This window comes from Excalfactoria chinensis, chromosome 23 (assembly GCF_039878825.1).
Source record: "Excalfactoria chinensis isolate bCotChi1 chromosome 23, bCotChi1.hap2, whole genome shotgun sequence".
NCBI classification, from domain to species: Eukaryota; Metazoa; Chordata; class Aves; order Galliformes; family Phasianidae; genus Excalfactoria; species Excalfactoria chinensis.
In genome coordinates this window covers 651,448-672,575 of record NC_092847.1, presented here as the reverse complement: position 1 = coordinate 672,575, position 21,128 = coordinate 651,448, and the positions used below count along the sequence as shown (strand labels likewise).

Sequence of the window (21,128 nt, the reverse complement as noted above, 5' to 3'; positions counted from 1 at the left end):
GATGGGACGGGGCGGAGAGGAGAAGAGAAGAGAGGAGGAGCGGTGGGAAGGGCTGGGGCGCACCTGGCGTCGGATGGGGATCGGGGAGACGACACCGGGAACACGGGTGGGCGAGAGAACGTGAAACCGGGAACGGGGAGCACCGGGCACGTGGTTCTGGGAGTACCTGGGTATGGGGAGAGCCAGGAGCATCCCTAGGCATGAATGTCCCGGGAGGAGCCGGGCACGGGGAGATGTCCTACAGCAGAGGTCGCTCCGCCTCCACGGGGCTCTTTTGGGCCGAGGAAGGGGGTGAGGCTGAGCCGGGATGGGGAAGCAGCTCCTGCTGGCACAGCTGCACCTCTATCTTGTCCTGGTGTGGAAACGCTGCCGGGCTGCGCTTCCACCTATGCTGACACTTCTCCGTGGGCAGAACTCTGCCCCTTCCCTTCGGAGGCGCCCAGCTCGGCCCCGTAGGCACAGCTGCGAGGTGTGATGAGTTGCGCACAGTCCTCAGCCCTGCTGTCAGGGCAGTTTGCAGACGCAGCTTTCCCGTACCAAACACCTCCTTTTGCCCCCCCTGCTGTCTCTTCCCCCACCGGGTCCATAGGGAGCCGCGGATCTGGGGGGGATTTCTGCTGTTCTCGAGGGGGTGGCCGTGCACTCGTGCTTCCCGGAGCAGACGGCAGCAGGATTGTGTGCTGCTCCCGAGAGACATTTCCTGTTGGCACAACAGGAGAATAAAAATTTAGGGGTTTTCCCTTTCGACTTTAGAGGAAAATCCCTCCTTTCCTGGAAAACGGAGCCACCCCAGGAGCGCAATCATTGATTTCAGCCTGAAGAAATCCCCGCATTCCTTGTTTAGTAGTTGCTTTTTCTCCCCTCCCACCCCACGCACAACTCTTTTCTGCTTGCTCCCTTTAAGCCAAGCATGAATGCACTTCACCATCGCCTCACTCTGCTCTGACAGCTTCTATGCTGTGTTCCCAGCCCCAAACCCCTCTGCTCTGGAGGAACACTGTCCCTTTGTGCCCCTGCCACGAACCGTGAGCCGCTGAACTTGGAATCCTCCCACTGAAAGCTCCTTTTCTGCCAGAACCCCACCGTGCCAACAAACAGGCACTTTGTGGGCTCTGCTGTGGGTGCACAGCCAAAACTGTTCTGCTTCACCGAACCGAGCCTGGAGAGAACTTCGTCTGGCCTTTTGTTTTGCTTTGTTCTTCCTTTATGGCCCCGGTGCTGATGACTGCACGCTGGAATTCTGCGAGCGTGGTGCATTCAGGGTGCAAACGCTGCGCTGCAAACGTTTCCCTGCACAACCCTGGGTGTTGCACCAGCATCCCGTGCTTGCGCTGCAGCTCCTCCTCCTGGTGAGGAAGGCCCATGGCTGCCCCTGTTCCCCCCTTTGCTGCCCCCTTCCACTTTGCCCACCCCATTGCTCTGCTGCATTTCAGAGCGCCCAGGCTCAGCATCCCCACAGTGCAGGAGCTCACCTCGTCCTGCCCATGGCCAGCCTGAGGCCGGGCACAGAGCGGGGGGGCTCTGGGCCCTTATAAGCCCCCCTCCGGGCCAATGCTGGGTGCCTCTATTGGAGCTGGAAGCCCCAGGGCCACGCTTCCAGCTTTTCCTTCTGCAGGGAGCTTCTCCCACTGGATGGCAGCATCAGAGCAATGAAACTTCTCTGGGAAGAGCAGCGTTAGAAGAGCTCCGCTCCCTCCAGGGATTTCCCACTTATTTTCTTCCTCCTCCGGGTCCATGGGGGGCTGAGGACGTATGGGTTCAGATCAGGTGTGTCTGTACTTTCTCTGCCACTGCCACCTTCTTTGCTACCACCAAATTGCAGCAGTGCCCTCCTCCTGCCCCTTCTACCCCAGTGCTCACAGGTGCTGGGTGTAACACTATAATGTGATGGAAAACATTGCAATAACAGTAGGAGGGCAAAGCCTTTACCCAAAACAAGTGAATACAAGCCTAAACGCAGCAGACAGAAACAAAGAAAGAACATTTGCTTACCTTTAGAATGCCTCAGGTATCTCCACTGCCAGTCCTTAAATGAGGGCTGGGATGGGGTGGATCCTGGCTCTACCCCTTCCATCACTCAGGTACATTGCACACACCTGAGCTCCCCTGGGTTGGCCTTGCCTTCCCATCAGGTGCTCAATCACTGCTTCAGGCTGTGACTTAGCATTGCCACTACACTGGGACATGGGGCTGAGAGCCTGTGGGGATGCTCCATCCCACAGCCAACACAGCAGCCCCAGTCCAGGGGAGGAGGAGCGATGCCAAACCCTCATGAGACACAAAAAATGGGGCTTCTCAGTGAAATGCATCCTCTACATCCCCATCCCCCCTGCCTCTGTACCCAGAGTGCAGTCAGAGTCCAACTCACAGCCCCCAGAACATGAAAGAAAACCTCATCCTTTAGTTTTAGGAACCATTTCTTTCAGAGACCCAAGCCAGCCCTGCTGCTTTCCCTTGCAATGAGACAGATTTAACCCCAAGCATTTCGATCTGCCTTTGGGATTCCTTGGAGGGGTTGATCAGCAGAGGGGCTTGGGCAGGACTGGTGCTGAGCTGCAGCCCCCTGCAAATATAGTGCAGGGAATCCACTCCTTTCTGGGGCAGTTTGATGGTCAGGAGGTGCAGAGACGTCTCAGCTTACAGCCCCATGGCTGGGCTGCATGTAGGCACCCATAGATGGAAAGGGCTGAGCTGCACAGCCTCAGGTGTAGCATGGGAGCTTCCCCAGCTGCCCTGTACTGAGCCAGGAGCTGATTGTGGGTTAAAACACCACCTTTGGGTTGTTTGGCATTGAGGCTGTTTCAGGGGTTAATTGCAGCATGCAATGGCTTCCCACCTGGGTGTACCTGCTTTAATCCCCAGGTGCTTGTTGCCTCTTTTTCTGTGCTCCCCTCTGCTCTTTGCCCCATGGGTAGAGGGCTGTGGGGCAGAATTAGCCTTCGGCTGAGCTGGAGGAACCCATGGCAGGGGTGGGGGGCAGGTGGTGGCAGCATGGTCTCACCCCATGGGTGGCCTTTGCAAAGCTCTGGGCTTTGCTGCCCCCAAAGCACCGTGGTTGTGTCACCTGCCCAGTGCTGGGCACTGTGGGGTGATGGAGGTGGGGATGGAGGTGGTTCAGCCCCTGGGGGACTTGGGGCAGTATAGAGGCAGCCAATGGGGGGGGGGTACCCACAGGAGACCTGCAGCCCCATGCATGGTGCTGGCCCAGATCTCTCCCATCTCCCTTCAAAGTACATTTGCAGCTCAGTGCTATCTGCCCTCAGAGGCAGCGGGTGGTGAGAGCCCCCCAGATCTGCTGGCATGGCTGCAAACCTCAACCCCAAACCCAGCTTGTACCCAAGGAGCTCTGTAAGATTTGCTAATCTCAAAATATTGTTGGCATCCAGAACAGTAATTTACTGCGTGTTTTGCCACAGCAAGTACTTTCCGAAAGGCCATGCTAAGTTTACACCGGAGCAGCCAGGATCAGATGTCAGTTGCTGGCTGCTCCCTCTGTCCCCCTCATCCTTCTGTGCTGGGGTGCAAAGGACATGGGTTCCCTACACCCTGCAAGCAGAAGGTAATGTGGGCACCAGGAAAGGGAACACCAGGGGTGCATTGGCCCATGCAAGTGGCAGGGTTGGTGCATGTCTGTCTTGCAGGACGGTGCACATTTGTGCACTTTGGTTTTGAAGCCATGCAGCCAGGGGTAGGAAATAGGCTGCCCTGGTGTGCAGGGTCTGACTGCATTTACCCTCCCGAGGGCTTTGCAGGTTGTGAAATTAAATCAGCTTCTCAGCTTTGGTGGCAGCTGAGTGGGAGCGCTGCACATCCCCGCACATTACTGCAGTGTTCCTCCATCCATGGGATCCCGAGGGCTTTGCAGGAGCTGGGGATAAGGGTGCTGTGGGATCCTGGGGTGTTTCCAGCCCAAAGATGGAGTGAGCTCTCTTTGCATTGGTTCCATTGCAGCAGGGACAGTTGTTCATTCAACCCTTAGGGTGTCCTCCTCCTTTGGAAGGACTGTGCTTTGGGGGGGTGGGCACGAGACCCTCACGTTGTCCATAGACCCCCTAGGATTTCTGCCACCTCCAAACCCCAGGGGATGAAAGCAGCCCATCACAGCAAAAGCCACTGCCAGGCTCAGCCCTTGTTGGGTCACAGGGGCTGCATGTGTTAGCCTTCCCTTGCAAAAATACACACGTGTTCCTGTTGTGTTGGCTTGAGCGTGTGCTGACAGGAGGAGCACTGTCTGCCATGGATGATTTCTTGCTCTTTTGGGTTGAGAGATCAAACCCCATTCATGCTCTGATCCCCAGGTCCTGGCCCAGCTGCTCTGGAAGTAGTTTGGGGTGTTGATTCCTCCAGGAAAGGCACTGTGGTGTCATATGGGGCTGTCCTGATGTGGAAGGGGACAGCAGAGGTGGGTCAGGTTGGGGGGCAGAGCCCACATTCCCCATCCCTCACAGCAAGCACACGTGAAGCCCACGTATGTGAAGCAGACCTGGGCCATATCTGTGGGGACACCGGGGACATTGAGGACCACGAGAAAAAGGCATCTTCCCAAATTCTGGAGCAGCATCTGGAGGGTTTTACAGGGATCCAGGGTGAGGACTGCTTGGTTAAATGTCCCCATGATGCTCTCTGGTGGCAGCAGGGAAGGGTGCAGCTGGGCCACTGTTGGACAACCATGAAGTGGGTTTGTATTCCCAGTTAATGGGATCTGGAGCAAGTCACAGCTACGTGGGCATGGTCTGACCTCTCATAGCCCATCCTGTCCTGTAAACTCTGCAGGGAGGGGGCATGGCAGGGAGGTCCTGAATGACGGAGCCTGGATTAGAGGGAGAGGTAAGGGGATGCTGAAGGCCAAGTGAGTGTGTGCCTTGGGCTGTAGCTGGCAGTGGGATGTGTTTTACATCAAGGCTGGGCTAACTGGGATGCACTGGGTGCTACCTGGGGCTGCAGGCATTGAGCTCAGCAAAGCAGGGTTCTGGGTCACACTGTCTGCAGCCTGCCCCAGAGGGAGACCAGGCAGGGCAGGTGCTGACAGAGCCTTATTGGCGTCCCCAGCTGCTGTCCCTGGCCCTTGGTGGAGGTGACCCTCAGCAGGCTGAGGACAGCAAGGCTGGCAAGGGCTCAGCCTGGCATAGGTAAGCTCCTGTTGGCAGCCCCGGAGGTGGGGCAGGGTTGGAAAAAAAAGCCATAGGAGGCAAAGCAATGCCTTGGCTTTGTCACGGCTTCTGGGTGCTGGACGTATGATGGGTGACTTATGGAATGTCAAGGCTCACAGGTGCTTCTGCCTGCCCATATTGGCCTGGGAAGTCACTGTTCCTGCCCTGTGCAGCTGTGATGTGCAATGGGACTGCTGGCACTGGTGATACGACTGTGACACGGTGCTCCCCATCATGGTGCCACCTCCAGGACAGATGATCCAGGCTCTGCTCCCAGTGAGGCACTGGGCAGAGTCTGAGCATCCCCACTTGGGTTTCTCTGTTGCTGTCCCCCTGCCAACATGGAGGATGGTCATCCCATTGCTGCTCAAAAATAGCATCCAAAGATGCTGGTGAGGCTGAATGTTGGCATCTTCCTGCCTGCATCTGGCAGCTCCTGACATTGGTGGGAAGGCTCCAGCTCCAGCCCCCAACAATACGGCTTGGTGAGCAGGTGCTGGGTGTGGGTGATCCCCAGGTGCCAAGCTGAGCCATAGGGATGCTGAGTGTTGATGGTGTGGTTTGATGCGTGGTCACACCATGGGGACAATCCTACAGCATCCATTGGGCTGGGCAGCACAACCCTTATTTGCATTCCCAGCTGATACCCCAATAGGAGCTCAGAGATACCCTGAATCATGCTGGATGTGTCTCTCGACTGCTTGGCTGTGCGTTCTACACCAGATAAGGACATTTTAAAGCCATCCATCACCTGCCCTGGGGGGCTTCAGGGGAGGGGTTGCTCCCATGTTCCTGCTGAGTCTCTGCCTGTGCTCATTGCTGTGGGGTGAAGTAAGCATCTGCTTGCGTGCGGTGCACCAGACGGAAAGCTTGTCTGCATCCCAGCCCACCTGCCGCCTGCCCCGGTGCTTGACTCAGCATGCTGTGAATATCGTGGTGACGGGCAGCCTGGAAATGCTGCAGGAGCCTGGAAGTGACGGCTGGCATGACATGACCCTGAGCTGGTGGCTGTGGTTGGTGGCTGCGTGGTCTCCATATGGGCTCCATGGTTTTGTGTAGGTCTGATTTAACCCCTGCAAGGAGGGGTTGGGCTCCAAAAGGCTTTGGACACCTCCTCTGTGCTGAAATCTGTGGGGTTTGGGCATTTGTATGGGCTGGTTGGGGTGTTTTCCATGGAATCTCAGTCCACGCAGCTTGGATAGGACTGTATGTGGCCATATGGAGGGAGGGACAATTCTAGGTCTCCCTGTTTGGGTGGCTTTGGTCATATCCCACTGTGGAGTGACAGTGGGGACTGTGAAATGCTGAGTATCTCCTTCCCCACCCTGATACAGGCTGTGAGTGGCCACTCCTTGATAACCTCCTAGGAAGATAAGGAGGGCTTGTGAAGGATGCCCATGGAAGGGGAGTTGGACTGGGTGTTCTTCAGGGCTCTCCTCCAAACCATTCTGTGATATGATACAACAGCCTGTCTCTGTCTTCTGCCCCACTGACACATCCTACTCTTGACAAGGACCTCATGATGCCATGCTTGCAATTACTGGTGGCCTGGGTGACAGAATGTGACATTCAGCTGCTGCTCATAGTCCTCCAGGGGCACAAAGAGCCTACCTGGGCTCTCCAGAGGGACTCGTGGGGATACAAGATGGGATGAATCCAATGAATCCAGTGGATGTTCAGCTTTAAGAAGCCCTTCTTGCCCACATGACATGGCCTCTTCATTCATTCTGGGTCTTTGGCTCCAGGATTTGCTCCAACCATTAGAAGGATGTTCTGTCTTCCCCCATCAACACATCAGCTGTTGCCATTGGGAATGGCCTTGCCTGGGTTTTCCCCCATTCCACCCATTGTGTCCCTGATGCTGTTTCCCAACCCTAATTTATTATATGCCAAGGTGAAGCACTCTCCCCATTGGGCATCTCCTTTTGTCCCCATCTCCTACTCCCCACACCAGCTCCCCACTGAGCATGAACCCTTTTGGGACATTCTGCTCCATACTTCTTGAAGAAGTGGCTCCTTGGCCCCGTTTTCCCCTCCCCATCATTCATCCACGATTGAAGATGTTGAGGTGAGTGACCAAACCTTGAGACTGGCCCCTTTGGGAGCCTTTTGGGTTTGAGCAACCAGCTACAATACCCTGGTGACCCACGTAGCGTTTTTGTACTTGAGTGTATTCAATGTATGGTGACCTCGCTGGTGATGTGAGTATTAACAAGATGCCAATATACTACAGTAACGTGGCCCAGATAAGTCTGGGTGATAAGCCGTGTTGATTCATTTGCTCTTAACCTATGAGTCATCCTGTGAGTCAACAGAGAAAACAACATGGAAACGTCACCCAGAAGGTCCTAAAAACTCAGATTTTGTTCATCTCAAGAACTGCGAGTGCAATAATTGCATTGATGTTCCTTTCCAGGGGGAGATGTTTAATTTGCAACTGCACTCACACGAATAGAAATAGAAATCAGAGTGCTCATTTCCTTACAGAGCAGAGTTTTGGTATTGATCTTCTTCTTCATTCTTTTCTCTGAGCTTTTAAGATTGCTTTTCTCGACACACAATTGAAGGAGACTTCCTCTTTGCAAAGTGTTCTGGTTTAGATTAGACATCGCAGTCATTGCTGGGGGGAAAATAACCAAAGACTTCGAGTTGGTGCACAGAATGTTCACCTGTGAGCTGATGGGAAAGGCCATCACCATGTGGGCCAGGTGTGTGCCACCCATGAACAAGGCCAAGTGTTGGCTGAAGTCCCCCATGGAGATACTAATCAGAGGGCTACAGCCAAAGCCAGCTCTGGGCAGGGGTTCTGGGAGGTCTCATCCCACCTTCGTTTAGATTGAGGAGGTCAAAGATTGGACAAAGTCTTGGTGGCTCAAGGCATAGAGGAAATGGAGTTTTCCCCAATCCTACTGCCCAGGGAGCTGAAGGCTGATGGAGAAGGATGGGCAGACCGTGGGGCAGGAGTGTTGTACTGCAGATTGCAGACTATAGCCAATGAGGGGAGCGGGGTATTGGAGGGTTGTGCTCACATCACCTGATCCTCCTGCGACTTGCAGGGCTGCTGTCTGTGATGAGTTTTCTTCTCACCCTACAGGATCATGGCAGGCAGAAAGTGGAAGGGCTCCTTCATGCTCTTCCTGGTGTCACCCTCTGTTAAGTAGAGGACCTCAGGCAGTGCCTTTGTGCAGCCACCAGTGCTCGCTGTCCCTGTTTCCATGCCCAGAAGCTCTGTTGACCTGAATTTGAGGTAGGCTAAGGAATTAGACCATAGGTTACAGAGGCATTTTTAGTAGTGTACCATGCATGACATGGCAGCAAACGAAACAAGGACAGTCAGGGGGGTGAGTGGGATTATATCCTATAGGCTAACATTGCTTTGGGTTACTGTGATCCTTTGGGATGAATTGGAATTTGATGTTGGCAGAAAGGTGGTTGGATATGAGTCCTGGGGTGACCAGACCCCATGGACACAGTTCTGCTTTGCATGTACAAGGCAGAGTCAAGGCTGCAAGACATTGCAAGGCTAGCTTGTGCTCAGTGTTCTCTAGGAATGTGGGTCAGCAGGGCTGGGAAAAGCACAGAGCAGGTGTCCACAGGGCTGTGCTGAGGATCGTGATAGGGCAAACCACTGTGTCAAGGCCAAGGAGCTACGGGGATGACATGAAGAGAGGGGATCTGGGGCTGGCAACGGGACTGGGGAAGGGTCAGGTGTTCAGGTAGGAGCTAGGAGAGGATCTGGGTACAAAGAAGTGGAGAAGCTCATGAGCATCTTGCCTTGGTGACCCTACTGTGTTGAAGGGTTGGTCTGGATGATCTCAAGAGGTGACTTCCAGCCTCAACTCTTCTGGGTTTCTGGGACTGAGCTGAGGAGAGGAATGGCCTCAGGTTATGGCAGGGAATAAGGAAGGACCTGGGGGACAAGTGGGTCAGGGGAGCAATGTGGAGATGGAGGAGTCCTGTGTGGGGTGAGCTCAGAACTTGGGGCCGGCAGGTAACCACGGAGGTGGCAGTGGTGAGGTGGGAAGCTCACAATGGTGTTGGTGTGGGAACAGGAGCTGTGTCCCCAAAGAAAGGTGACCTGGCCCTGGCCTGCACAGTCCCGTGCAGGCATGGGGGGAGTGGGGGGGCAGGACCATGTGTTGCAGTCCCATAGGAGGGGGTAGGGGCGTGCTGCTGAATGTGCAGGTCCCTGGTGGCTATTCCTGGAGGCCCCCGCCTGCGCAGGCAGATTGGTTTGCAGGGAGGTGACAAGTGCCAGCCCAAGCCTATAAAAATCTCCAGCCCCTGTCCTGGCTCAGTGACCTGATTCCCCCTTCCCAGCACAGCCGTCCTGCAGTACAGCCCCGTCCCTTCAGAGTGGAGATATAGGATCCAGAGTGGAGACTCCCAATCCAGAGCACGGAGCCCAGCTTCGGAGCTAAGATCCCAAGTCTGGAGGACACACCTTTGGTTTGGAGCAGGGAACCCTCACTGAGAGCAAAAATCCCGGAGCGGAGACCCCAAAGCAGCCCCTCGGCTTTGCAGCGATGACCGGCAAAACGGCTCCAGCTGCTGCAAAGAAAGCACCAGCCGCAAAGAAAGCACCAGCCTCAAAGAAAGCACCGGAACCAGCCCCAAAGGAAGAGCCGGCACCGACCCCAAAGGAAGAGCATAGCCCAGCCCCCGCTGCTGAAACACCCCCAGCCCCCGAGCATCCCCCTGATGCGGAGCAGCCTGCAGCTCCTGCAGCTGAGCACGCTCCGGCCCCCACAGATGAAGCAACTGAGGGAGGATCCCCCCCAGCTGCCCCAGCTGAAGCCCCAGCCCCAGAACCTGAGCCTGAGAAACCCAAAGAAGGTGAGGAGGGGACTGGATAGTGAAGTGGGGAAGGGAGTGTGCAAGGATGAGAAGGGGACGCAAAGGGGTGAAGAGATGAGAGGATGAAATCAGTGGTGATATTTTGGGAGAGGGGTAGGGCTGGGGGGGTGGGGGGTGGGTGGGCTGATTGCTCCCCAAGAGCCCACCCTGCTCTCACTCTGTGGCTTTGTTGCAGAGCCCCCCAGCGTCCCCTTGTCCTTGACTGTGGAAGAAGTGACTGAAAACTCTGTTACACTGACCTGGAAAGCACCGGAGCACACGGGCAAATCGAGCCTGGATGGATACGTGGTGGAGATCTGCAAAGATGGAAGTAGGCTTGGGCTTTCCTGCCTCGTAAGCATGGAGAGTGGGTGAGGTGCTGCAGAGGTGTGGGGTGGAGCTGGGTGGAACTTGGCAGCACCTTTCTGTGCACCACAGTTCCATTTCTTTGCCCCAAATACTTTGATTTAAATGGCGTATTATGTTCTTTTTCCTGTGAAGGAGAGGACCATCCCATTGGCTTCAGGTATTGGTGGTCTCTTTAGCAGTGGGCTGGACTGCAGGGGTTTAACATCACTGCTGCATCCAGCTAGAGAGTGAAGGAGGGAGCAGCATGCCCATGGGGAATGGCCTTGGGTGACCACCAGCTCTATATGAACCTGGGACTGGGATAGGCACACAAGACTGTGGGGGGAGAAAGACACAATTCTCCCATATCTGCTCAAAGGGATGCACAGAGGAATGGGGATAAGATGGGAGGATGAGAGAGGAAAGCATCCTGCTAGGTGGTGTGAGAGGCTGGTGTGTATCAGCAGGCGAACTCAGCTCCGGGAACATGGGGCTCAAAGAGCCTGGAAGGAGGATGGATGCAGAGGATGGAGGTGGGTTGGTGGGTGGCAGCAATTAGCTGTGGTTCTCCAGTTGCACGGCTTCGTGGTGGAATGAAGTAGGAGGGTGAGACGTGTTTTGGGCACTCTTGTGAAGCCCTGCTTGGCCTTGGGGTGAGAATGAACGAAGTGTGTGTGGGAACAGCAAGGGGAGGCTGGGGCTGCTGGGCTGGGTGCTGCGTGAGGCTGGAGCAGTTTGGGAGACCCAGGTGGTCCATTGGAACTTGACCTGTGGCCTTTGGCTGTTCAGCTTGTGACAGGAGTGATCAACACAAGCAAAGCTACAAGCTTGGCCACGGAAGGCTTTCCATTGGGCCAAGGGCTGGAGAGGTAACTGGCTTGACAGGACATGTGAGGAGGTCCCTGCATAGGAGAAGGAAAGGTGCAGGCATTCCTGGAGGGAGCTGGCTAACAGCCACCAAAGGTCATGGTTTTGGATGCTCTCCTAGCTTGCTTTGGCCTTGGCTGAGTGGCAGAAGAGCCATAGTCACTCTGTGATGGCCATGTGGGCTCTGGGACTGCTGCATTTGGGCTGGTACAAGAACCTGGGAGGCCAAAATATGGTCAGATTGGACTGAAGGTGGAGTAATGCCAGGGGCTGGCTTATCCAATGTGGAGGATGTGCTGGGGAGCACATCCTTGGGATTCAAGTAGAAGAAGATAGGCTGGCAGGGTGGTCAGAGGATCTTAACTACTTCCAGAAACGCACCTGGAATGTCAGCAGAGCCCATGTTTGTTGGCCTAATGCCTTGCAAATTGCCTCCTGCTCAACAGTTGACCACCTGCCAGTTGGTAACCCACACTCCTTGGCAGGGTGGGGAGGCCAGGTGCCCCAAATCTGATGACATGAATCTTTCTGCTTGTGCCTTTCCAAGGAAGCAGTTTATTTCTTCTCTGTTTCACCTCTTGGGGTCTGATCCCGCTGTCTGGGGGGTGTGCATCCATCTGGCCATGCCGTATCTGTAGGGCTTTGTTGGGTTTGTTCCAGGTACAGACTGGACAGCTGTGAACAAGGAGCCTTTTCTCTCCACCCGCTACAAGATCCAGGACCTTGGCTCTGGTGAGAAGGTCCATGTGAGGGTGAAGGCCATCAGTGCCAGTGGCACCAGCGTCCCAGCTACCTTGGAGCAACCGATCCTCATCAGGGAGATCACTGGTAAGGATTCATGCCAAGCACTGTCCCCTCATGCTTTGTCAACAGGCAAAGAAATTGCATCCCAAACATCCTCTACCCTCTCACTGTTGCAATCCAGCCTTTGACTGAGATGTTATCCTCCAAAACACGGCCCAGTTCCCCTGGAATGGGATGGGAATGGGACAGCTTCCTGACCTCAATGCACTGATCTTGTAGATGGGAGAGAACCATGCCCAAAACGCAGAGCTCCGTTTTCCCATTTCATTGCAATGGCTGTGAAATGGCCTTGCAACTCCTCTCCTTGCATCTCTGCTGTGCCACCACACACCCGTTGGGCAGCAGGGCCAGAGGCTGCTTTGTTTATTTAGCTGAGATGGTTGACTGGAGCATGGGAACTCTAATCATGCTGGACGCGCTAATGAATGGCTTGCTCCCATGCTTAGCAAGACTTGCATTCCTACTGGGGTGCAGCAAATGTGCTGAGGTTGATGGATGATTGCAAGGCTGGTTTTCATTTAGCTGAAAGGAAATGTATTTATTTACCCTTTCAGAGGAATTATTAGTGCACAAGTTTTTCTGTGACTCAAAGAATTTCAAATCTCAAAGAGATTTTTTTTCTCATTGCCTTAAAAATAGCATTAATGGTAACGTGAACTATTGCAGAAACTGCCAGCTTTTTGTAGGAAAGGACTTAAAGGAGGCTACCAGCATCTGGAAAGGGTCCTGCAGGGCTGCGGGTTATTGGGTGCTGTGTCCATGCTCTGCCTGTATCCTCTGGGGACTGAAGCAGAGATATCACAGAGGTGTCTGCCAGTGGTGCCGTGTTCACCTCCAGACCCCTTTATCCTTGCAGAACTGGGGAAACTGAGGCATGGGGACTGGGATGAGATGCCAGGTGCACAGCTCAGGTTTCCCACTGGCAGACCCATGCTGCACCAAGCTGCATCAGGCCGAGCTGTCTGTTCTGCTGTCATCACTGCAAGCTTTTTCCCAACCACGTGTGCCAGCTGAGAGTAAAACCCAGAGGGCTGGAAGATCCATGTGCAACTTCTCTCTCTTTTTTCCCCCCTTTCTTTTACTGTCTGAAACTCTTTATTGGCACATGGCACTTGCCAACTTTTGCATTTCATCTGAACCACAGCCTGCCACGTGCTTTGGCTTTGCTGAGAAACAAATGACCCCTTCCAAGTCCACCCCAGCACTGCTGGTGCACAGTGGGTGTCTGAGTCCGTTCATCCCCATCTTGTCTGTTACATTCTGGCCTTCCCATTTTATTCAGGATTGCATTTTTGTGCCCCTCTTTGGTACATTTACAGCGTCATATGGGATTTTAAATAGCAGCAGTACATGCAGCAGGGATTTTAAGAACAGGTGGGATGAGTGGGTTTGGGAGGCAGGGAGAGAGATGGGGAGAAACCAGCCAAAGATTCAGCATCTTGCAGGGAATTAGGGCAAGGGAATGCCTTCCCAGCCACGTATACACTTCACCTGGGCCACTGCCCCTGTGGGGTTGAGCTGAGGAAGACACCCATGCATTAATGTTCCTCCATGGAAATCCAGATTCTCTGCCCTGCTGGGATGAATGAGCCCACGCAGAGCACCAACACGTGGATTCCTGCAGCCAACAGCTGTGTGCACAAAGCAGAGACCTCCCCAGCTGTCAGCGGGGCCATCTGGGATTGTCGGGCATCTCCCAGCCCTCTCTGCTCACAGCTGTTGAGGCTTCACCTGCTCCCGGTTTAATTCTGGCTGTCGCCCTCCAAGAGCCCCCTCCCCAGAGCTGAGCTCCAGCACGTTTAATCCAGGCAGAGACACACAGCTCTTTTATGAGGGGCTCACGTCAACTCGATGCCTCCCCAGAAGGATCGCTGGCTCCGTGCTGGTTGGGTTACACGGCTGCTATTTTCACCCCGGGAAGGAGACACGCACTCCATTGGCATTCTCCAGTGGTTTTTTTGCTTATCTTTGTTATGTTCCCTTGGGGATATCAGCCTCCATTTTCTAGCCTGGGCTTTTGTAGCTCTGCAGTGAGAAACCGTGCACCATCTTGTCCTCTTGACAGCCCTGAGCCCACAGTAAAGGAGGAGGTCCACCAAGCCTTGCCCTGGATGGAAATCAGGTTGTGTGTCCCTAGAAACAGCTCTGAGTGAGCTGGGAGATAAATGGTTCCCAACCAGGAGGTGCTGCCCATGGCTTTGCTGCCACGTGGGCTCTGGTTAACCCACCCTGGTAGCCTAATGGTTCCTTGTGGTGGTGGTACCATTGGGTTGGTCACAGCTGGACAAGGAAGTCATTTTGGGGTGCTGGCAATGGGAAGCATGGCCCAGGAGATCACACAGGCCACAAGCAGGACGCCTGGGATGGATTTGTCTATGTTTAACCACATCTGTGTGATGTGATCAGGCTGTGAGCTGTGATTTCCTGGCCCCACTGTTTGATTTTCTGGCTCCCAGATCTCCCGAGGATCCGCTTACCTCGTCAGCTGCGGCAGGCATACATCAGGCTTGTTGGGGAGGCTGTGAACCTGCTGATCCCTTTCCAGGTATGTGGGTGATCTGGGGTTTAATCCCTTGGATTTGCTCACCCAGGGTTGGTTTCCCCAGTGATCTTCCTAGCCAATGTAGCAGGCTCCTGTTCTGCTGTGTGCTAGCTTGTACTGGTCCTTATGTCTTATGGGCTGAGATGGGTGGGAATTGCTCTCCAGTTCCTCCCTAGCTCCCATTGGTAAGAAGACAACCCCAAGACTAGGGCATGAAGTAGGTATTGCTGCTGTCTTGTGGTTCCTGTTCAGATCATACCTGGCTTACAGTGCAATGGACCCACAAACACAGTGCTGAGTGTCCCCCTAGGGAAGGTGGCTGTTTTGGAGCAGGGTAGCCCCAGGGCTGTGTGAAGGAGATGATGCTGGTGGAACAAGCTGGAGTCCATCTCCTGGACTAACTTATTACATGCGGTATGTGGCATCCTCAAAGCATCTCCACTACAGCATCTGCAGTGGATTAAACCTACCCCTGAAACACCCCAGCCGAGCAGGGGGGAGCAAGAGGCAGAAAGCTATCCCTACAGTGAGGGACTTGTCCATCCCATGTCTTGTGGGTGGCTGGAAGCCTGTGCTGGCCATGCTCCAGGGGTGAATCAGCTATGGATGCCAAACTCAAACCCCTGCTGCTCAGCTTGAACCTCGGCTCAGCAACATGAGCACAGCTCTGTCTGCAAATCCCTTGACAGGCAAACGGATTTGCTCTGTGGGGACCTTAGGGACCAGCATCACCCTGGAGCTGGGCTGATGGGAATTTGCTATAGTTTCTTCCCTGTGCACTGCTGGATGGGAGAGTCCCTGCTCATTGCAGGGGAGTCGGACTAGGTGACACTTAAGGTCCCTTACAACTAGAAGGATAACTAGAAGGATTCTATGGTACATATCCAGGCTGTGGCTGCCTGGATGAAGTGGAGCAGCTCTGCTCACCCTGCTGGGACCACGTCCTTCAGTTGCTCTAACCTACCTACATGGGTTCCTCCAGGGAAAGCCACAGCCCCAGGTGACCTGGACCAAAGACAACCAGCCCCTGGACACCAGCCGGGTCAACATCCGCAACACAGACAAGGACACGATCTTCTTCATCCGCACGGCGCAGCGCAGCGACTCGGGCAAATACCAGCTTTCAGTGAGGATAAATGGAGCAGAGGATAAAGCCATCCTGGACATCCGAGTGATTGGTACGGCTGCAGATGGGGACCTGTGGGGTTGTGCTGGGAGAGATGGATCCAGAGCTCATTTCTGCCCTTTGGTTGGGGGTAGCTTCTGGTCTGGGTGGTATAGGATAGGGACAGCATTAAAGCAAGGGCAAGGCTCTGGGGTCCTTCTTCCATTACATAAAGGAATCACTGTGGAGGATGCAGGATGTCTACCAGCCCATGCCCATAGCAGATCCTCACGTGCATTAAAAATGAAGTGAAAAGGATGGTCAGAGCGTAGTATTTGGGGGGAGCAAATGAGGACACAGCTATGTGAGTGTTTGTAATTGCAGAGCGGCCTGGTCCCCCCCAGAACCTGAAGCTGGTGGATGTGTGGGGCTTTAACGTGGCCCTGGAGTGGAGTCCCCCAGCAGACAATGGGAACTCGGAGATAAAGGGCTACACAGTGCAGAAGTCAGACAAGAAGAGTGGGGTGAGTCCGGCCACTCCTGTGCCCAGTGCTGGGGCTGCACCCATGGGTTCCCCTTCCTTTGGACAACATACAACTGCTCTTCTTTCTCTTTCCCTCCCTGTTAGAAATGGTTCACAGTGCTGGAACGCTGCACCCGCACCAGCTGCACCGTCTCTGACCTCATCATAGGCAACACGTATTCCTTCCGTGTCTTCTCAGAGAATGCCTGTGGGATGAGCGAAACAGCAGCTCTCGCCTCCGGGGTGGCTCACATCAAGAAGACAAGTGGGGACAGGGACATGGTTTGGGGTGATGGGGTGGGAGAGAGGGATCCTGTCCCCAACGGGGCTTCCTTGGTGCTGGGTCAGTGGTGGTGCCTCCAGGATGAGCCCTGCAGGGTGAGGCTGTCGGTCCTTGGGATGGGTGAAGTAGAAGGTTCTGAGAGGTGCCTGGCCTTGGTCTGACCTGCTGCACAGAGTGAGACAAGCATTGTCTTGCAGGCTCACAGACAGGAGTCTGTGTCAGCCCCAGGGACTGGGCATGGTTGGATGAGTTACAGACAGGGCTGGTGTGAGCTGAAGGCCAAGCTCTCAGGGGTCACTCTAGCTTATGTGAGAGAGCAGAAGTATTTTGGGAGGCTTGGGGTTGGGTACTTGCAGCCATGTGATGGTCAATCAAGGATCCCAAACTCTGCCTAACCTTAATTTCATTAATTCCCTAGAAACTGTTTACCAACCACAGAAGATCCCTGAACGGGACATGATGGAGCCCCCCAAATTCACCCAACCCCTGACAGACCGAGCCACCACCCGAGGCTACAGCACTCACCTCTTCTGCTCCGTCCGGGGCTTCCCCCAGGTCAGTGCTCCTCCAAGGGCAGCATTGCCTCTGTGTGCAGGCAGCCACCAGCTGGGCTCTGCAGAGTGGCTGGAAGTGTAGGGAGATGGCTGGCCATGTTGGGTTAGGGCTGAATGGAGATAGGGTCTGCAGCTGCCCTCTGAGACAAACCAGGGCATGCCGGGGTGTTTCTGCACAGGGAGGGGAGATTGGTCTCAATTCAAGCCATGTCCTGTTTCCTCCCATACTGATAGAGGAGCTGTGGGTGGTGGTTAGAGCTCCAGAATGGATGTTTTAACACTATAAATGACTTCCAACTTCCCATCGTGGCCACTGGTGTCAGGAAGAGCCAAGGCGAAGCAGAAGGAGGTGGCTAAATTTTGGGGACAGTAAGATTTTCTCGTGTCTCTCTTTGCTTTAGAAATAAATCAATAAATGAAATCCTTCTGCCTTTTAGCCCAAAATCATCTGGATGAAAAATAAGATGGAGATACGGGAAGATCCAAAATACATAGCAATGATCGAGCAGGGTGTCTGCTCCCTGGAAATCCGCAAGCCCAGCCCTTTCGATGCAGGTGTCTACACCTGCAAAGCTGTGAACCCTTTGGGGGAAGCCTCAGTAGACTGCAAACTTGATGTGAAAAGTAAGTTTGACTGAGGAGGGAGAGGAGCAGCTCTCCCTTCCTGCCTCCTCCTGCTGTCACGGTGGTGCAGTTCGTGCCTCTTTTCTGTTGGGTTTTGGTGGAGGAGGAGCTGAAGGGCTTTGGGTCACCCTCTGGAGCTGGAGCTTTGGGCTTCTTGGGTTTACAGTCTTGCAGCATCCCTTGCTTTTCATTCATGGTCAAAAAGTGGGCAGGAAACCAGAGCCTGTAGATGCAAAGGAACAGAGGTGTTGGTAGAAGCTATAAATGGCCGTTTGCTCCTCACTGCATCCACCATCACCTGTGTCCTAAGTCACCCCCAAGCCACAAGTGCCAAAACCACTTCACTTGCACCTGGGGTGCCATGATTTATGTCTCAGATCCTACCCGGACTTGCCAGCTCCCATTTCCCTGCCTCAGCAGAGAGCCCAGCCTTTGATGACGAGCTTGTCCTCACAGAACACCTGACCATTGCCTAGGCTGGAACATGGGGTCATGGAGACAAACTGTCTGGGAGAAGGCAGTGCATGTGTCAGCTCTTGGAGCATTGCACAGGGATGCTGTGCATAGGTGTGAGCACATAGGGAGAATTTGTCATGCCCTGATGCACACACAGATATCACAGGGGAGTGAGGTGATTTCAGGGGCTTTACAGACTGCTATGTTCTCTTACAGTGCCCAAGTGATGACGGGTTGGAGGCTGAGATGAAGAGCGAGGTAGGTCTGGGTTGGGGCTGAGGAAGGGAATGAGGGTGGATCCTTTGGGAATGGGGCAAGCTGGGTATCCTGGACTGGCCTTTGTCAGCTGCTGATGGAGCCCTGCTTGGGAGCTGCCTCCTCCCAGGGCTGGAGATGTGCTGGTGGGCAGAGATGAGAGAAACCTGCCCCTTTACTGGGAGGAGGGAAGGCTGTAAATGGGCCAAGAGAAAAGAGGACACAAATGGGGAGACACATGAACAGTCAGGGCTTGGGGATATGGGGCTGAATACACATATAGGGTGCCCTATAGGGTATAAAGGCATGGGAGACAGAGAAGTAGAACTGAAGGGCTGCAGCTGAACCTTATGGGGCAGAAGATAGTGAAAGAAGTTGTCTGGGCTTATCTTCCCTTGGGGCCACAGCTGGGATGTGGTTTCCCCTCTCACCCTGGACCAGCAGCTTGCAGGACTCAGATCCTGTTCCTTCACCCAGGTGGATGCTGCAGCAGCACAGCACATGGTGATGCTCCCAGCCACAACCTCCACTGCCTGCAGGCCTGCCCCCTCCTCAGCAGTGCCTCTGGGTCCTGCGTGTTGTCCTGGCCATGGCATGGCCCTCTCTAGGTGTGTTTTTATCTGTGACAATAAAACAAGCTCTTCTGAGCTTTGGTTCTCAGCAATCACTGTGTCCTGCAATGGGGGTGGGGGTGGGGGTGGGGGGGTGGGGAAGGAGGCATTGGGGTGGAGGGAGCTGTAGGGATGCTATAGCATTCCACACACCCATGGGTGGAGGAGACAGCTTTTGAGTTTGGAAAGGAAGTACCAGCTTTGTAAAACACGAAGATGGTAAAACAGAACCAAACCACAAAGGAGGAAGAAAGAGGAAGGGTTACCTGCTGAAGAATGAAAAAGAAAAATAGTAGCATCACAATACAGTCATGTTGACATATCTTCATCCAAGTGTGATTTCTTCATCCTCGTCAGAGCTGCCATGATTCAGCCACACACCATTACCCTCTCACCAAAACACAGACAGGCTTTGCCCATGCACTATACAGAGGAGGAATCAGCCCATTAGCTACACGTAGTTCATGTGCAGGAAGGCAGCCTCATTACTTCCATCTGTGAGACAGCTCAGGTCAGATGTTGGTAATTAACAGAGAACCCAGACAGATCCATCAGGGTGAGCAAATGTGTTGCTAAGCAGGGGTCAGCAGCACAGAGCACTCTGCCATCAGCACAGCCCTCTGGGGTTGATGAAACAGGCACATGGGGCAAGGAGGGGTCATGGGGCCAGACCCACAGACTGACATCCTGGTGAGCCACGGCACTGCAAACCTATGGCTAAAGCAGCCAGCCCTGCTGCAACAGCCCTGCAGTGGGGACCCTCCTCTGTTCCCATCTGAGGTCCCCCAGTGCCCAGATAGAAGCCTGGGGGCTCATCATGGCACTCCTCACACCATACCACGCTTTCAACCATCAGAGGGCATCGTTGGATTAATTTTTATCCCAGCCAAGGGTCAGGCTGGCTCATGGAGGTGGCTGGGGTGAGTGATGCCACTGGGGTGCAGGTTGTGGTCCAGCTATCTGGGCAGTGGACCAAGCAGTCCCACAGGGCATTGGGCACTGATGATGTGGATGTTCTGCCCTCTCACAGTGTCGTCATCTCAGGATGTGGCACTGACAGGTGAAAGAGGTGCTGGGAACAGGCTGTGTTAGCGGAGGGGTTGGAGCCCTGTTGAAGAGAAGAGGCATCACTCAGCTGCTGCAGTGCTGCACACTGTGCCCCTTTTCTGACTGTTACTACAGCCCTGCAGGGCAATGAGTGTGTTTGTAACCCCCCAGGGAACCAGGGAGGGTAACAGCATCCAATCATAGTGAGCCCTCCTGGGAAAGGTCCAGAGGGCACACAAGTGGAAAAATCTGCTGGATATATATTTTTTTACTGAAAGCAATCATCCAAGTGCCTTTTAATTTATGAACATCCCAGTTGTTGGGTTTCTGGGCACCTTAGCAGGGATCAGGCAAAGGCATCATTTCCAGGAAAGCAATCTCTTGCAGAAATATGACACAAGTGGGAATCTGACCTGTAGTCAGTAAACAGCAGCCCTAATCTGCAGCCAAGCTGCAGTAAAGGGGCTGTGGGCAGGGGGCTGGGGGTCCTGTCTGCATTGCCCTTGGGCTGCAGCATCCATGGGCACTACTCCTAAGGGGTTTGGGGTTCCACATCTTGGAGGAGGATGGGGGGCAGCTGGGGCTCCTCCACAGAGTTGAGACCCAAGGCAAGGATCTGGTTCCCTCTTCTGTTCTTTACCCAGTTTACCTACTGTGGTCTGAGCCTGCAGGGCTCACAGCCAGCCTGAATGTATTGAGACTCCAGAAAAATACATGGGATAGAGCCCTTCATCCCTTCCCATCCTTTCTCCCACACTCCCTTGCTGTCCTCCTCTTCCTCTCAGAAAAATGTATGTTGCTACATCTCTCTACCAGAGCAAGGCTGTGTGCAGGGGTGGGTCAATGGTGGACCCATGTGCATGTGGTTGTGCTCCATAGCCAGCTAAAGAGCCACCCATAAATCTCATCTGTCCATGCCCTTTTCCTCCCAGCCCCTGCGGGAACTCACTGCAGTCATTTTGCAGTGGGTGACGTCTGGGGGGCACAACCCTCCCAGGGCTGGGAAAGAGCCATAGGAAACGTGCTTCCAAAGGGAGTCCAATGTATAAGGGACACTGATAAGAAAGGAATTCTAATTAACTCTAATTAACTCTTCCCACCACTGGAAGAAATCCTGTCACAA

The 21,128-nt window shown here is 54.2% G+C and overlaps 1 protein-coding gene and 1 long non-coding RNA gene across 2 annotated transcripts; one reads left to right on the top strand and one right to left on the bottom strand.

Moving 5' to 3' along the window:
- The first annotated feature begins 9,676 nt into the window (after window positions 1-9,676).
- On the top strand, window positions 9,677-17,659 carry MYBPH (myosin binding protein H). The gene is made up of 9 exons (XM_072356152.1): window positions 9,677-9,986; window positions 10,183-10,317; window positions 11,862-12,029; window positions 14,462-14,550; window positions 15,530-15,725; window positions 16,037-16,176; window positions 16,281-16,440; window positions 16,877-17,013; window positions 17,450-17,659. The coding sequence occupies exons 1-9, from the start codon at window positions 9,677-9,679 to the stop codon at window positions 17,648-17,650; spliced, it is 1,536 nt and encodes a 511-aa protein (XP_072212253.1). The 3' UTR covers window positions 17,651-17,659.
- A 70-nt stretch (window positions 17,660-17,729) lies between these two features.
- LOC140262055 (uncharacterized) lies at window positions 17,730-19,368 on the bottom strand. Its single transcript, XR_011905802.1, has 3 exons — window positions 19,225-19,368; window positions 18,779-18,967; window positions 17,730-17,859 (listed from the first exon to the last, which is right to left on the bottom strand). It is a non-coding gene; the product is annotated as an uncharacterized lncRNA (long non-coding RNA).
- Window positions 19,369-21,128: the final 1,760 nt, after the last annotated feature.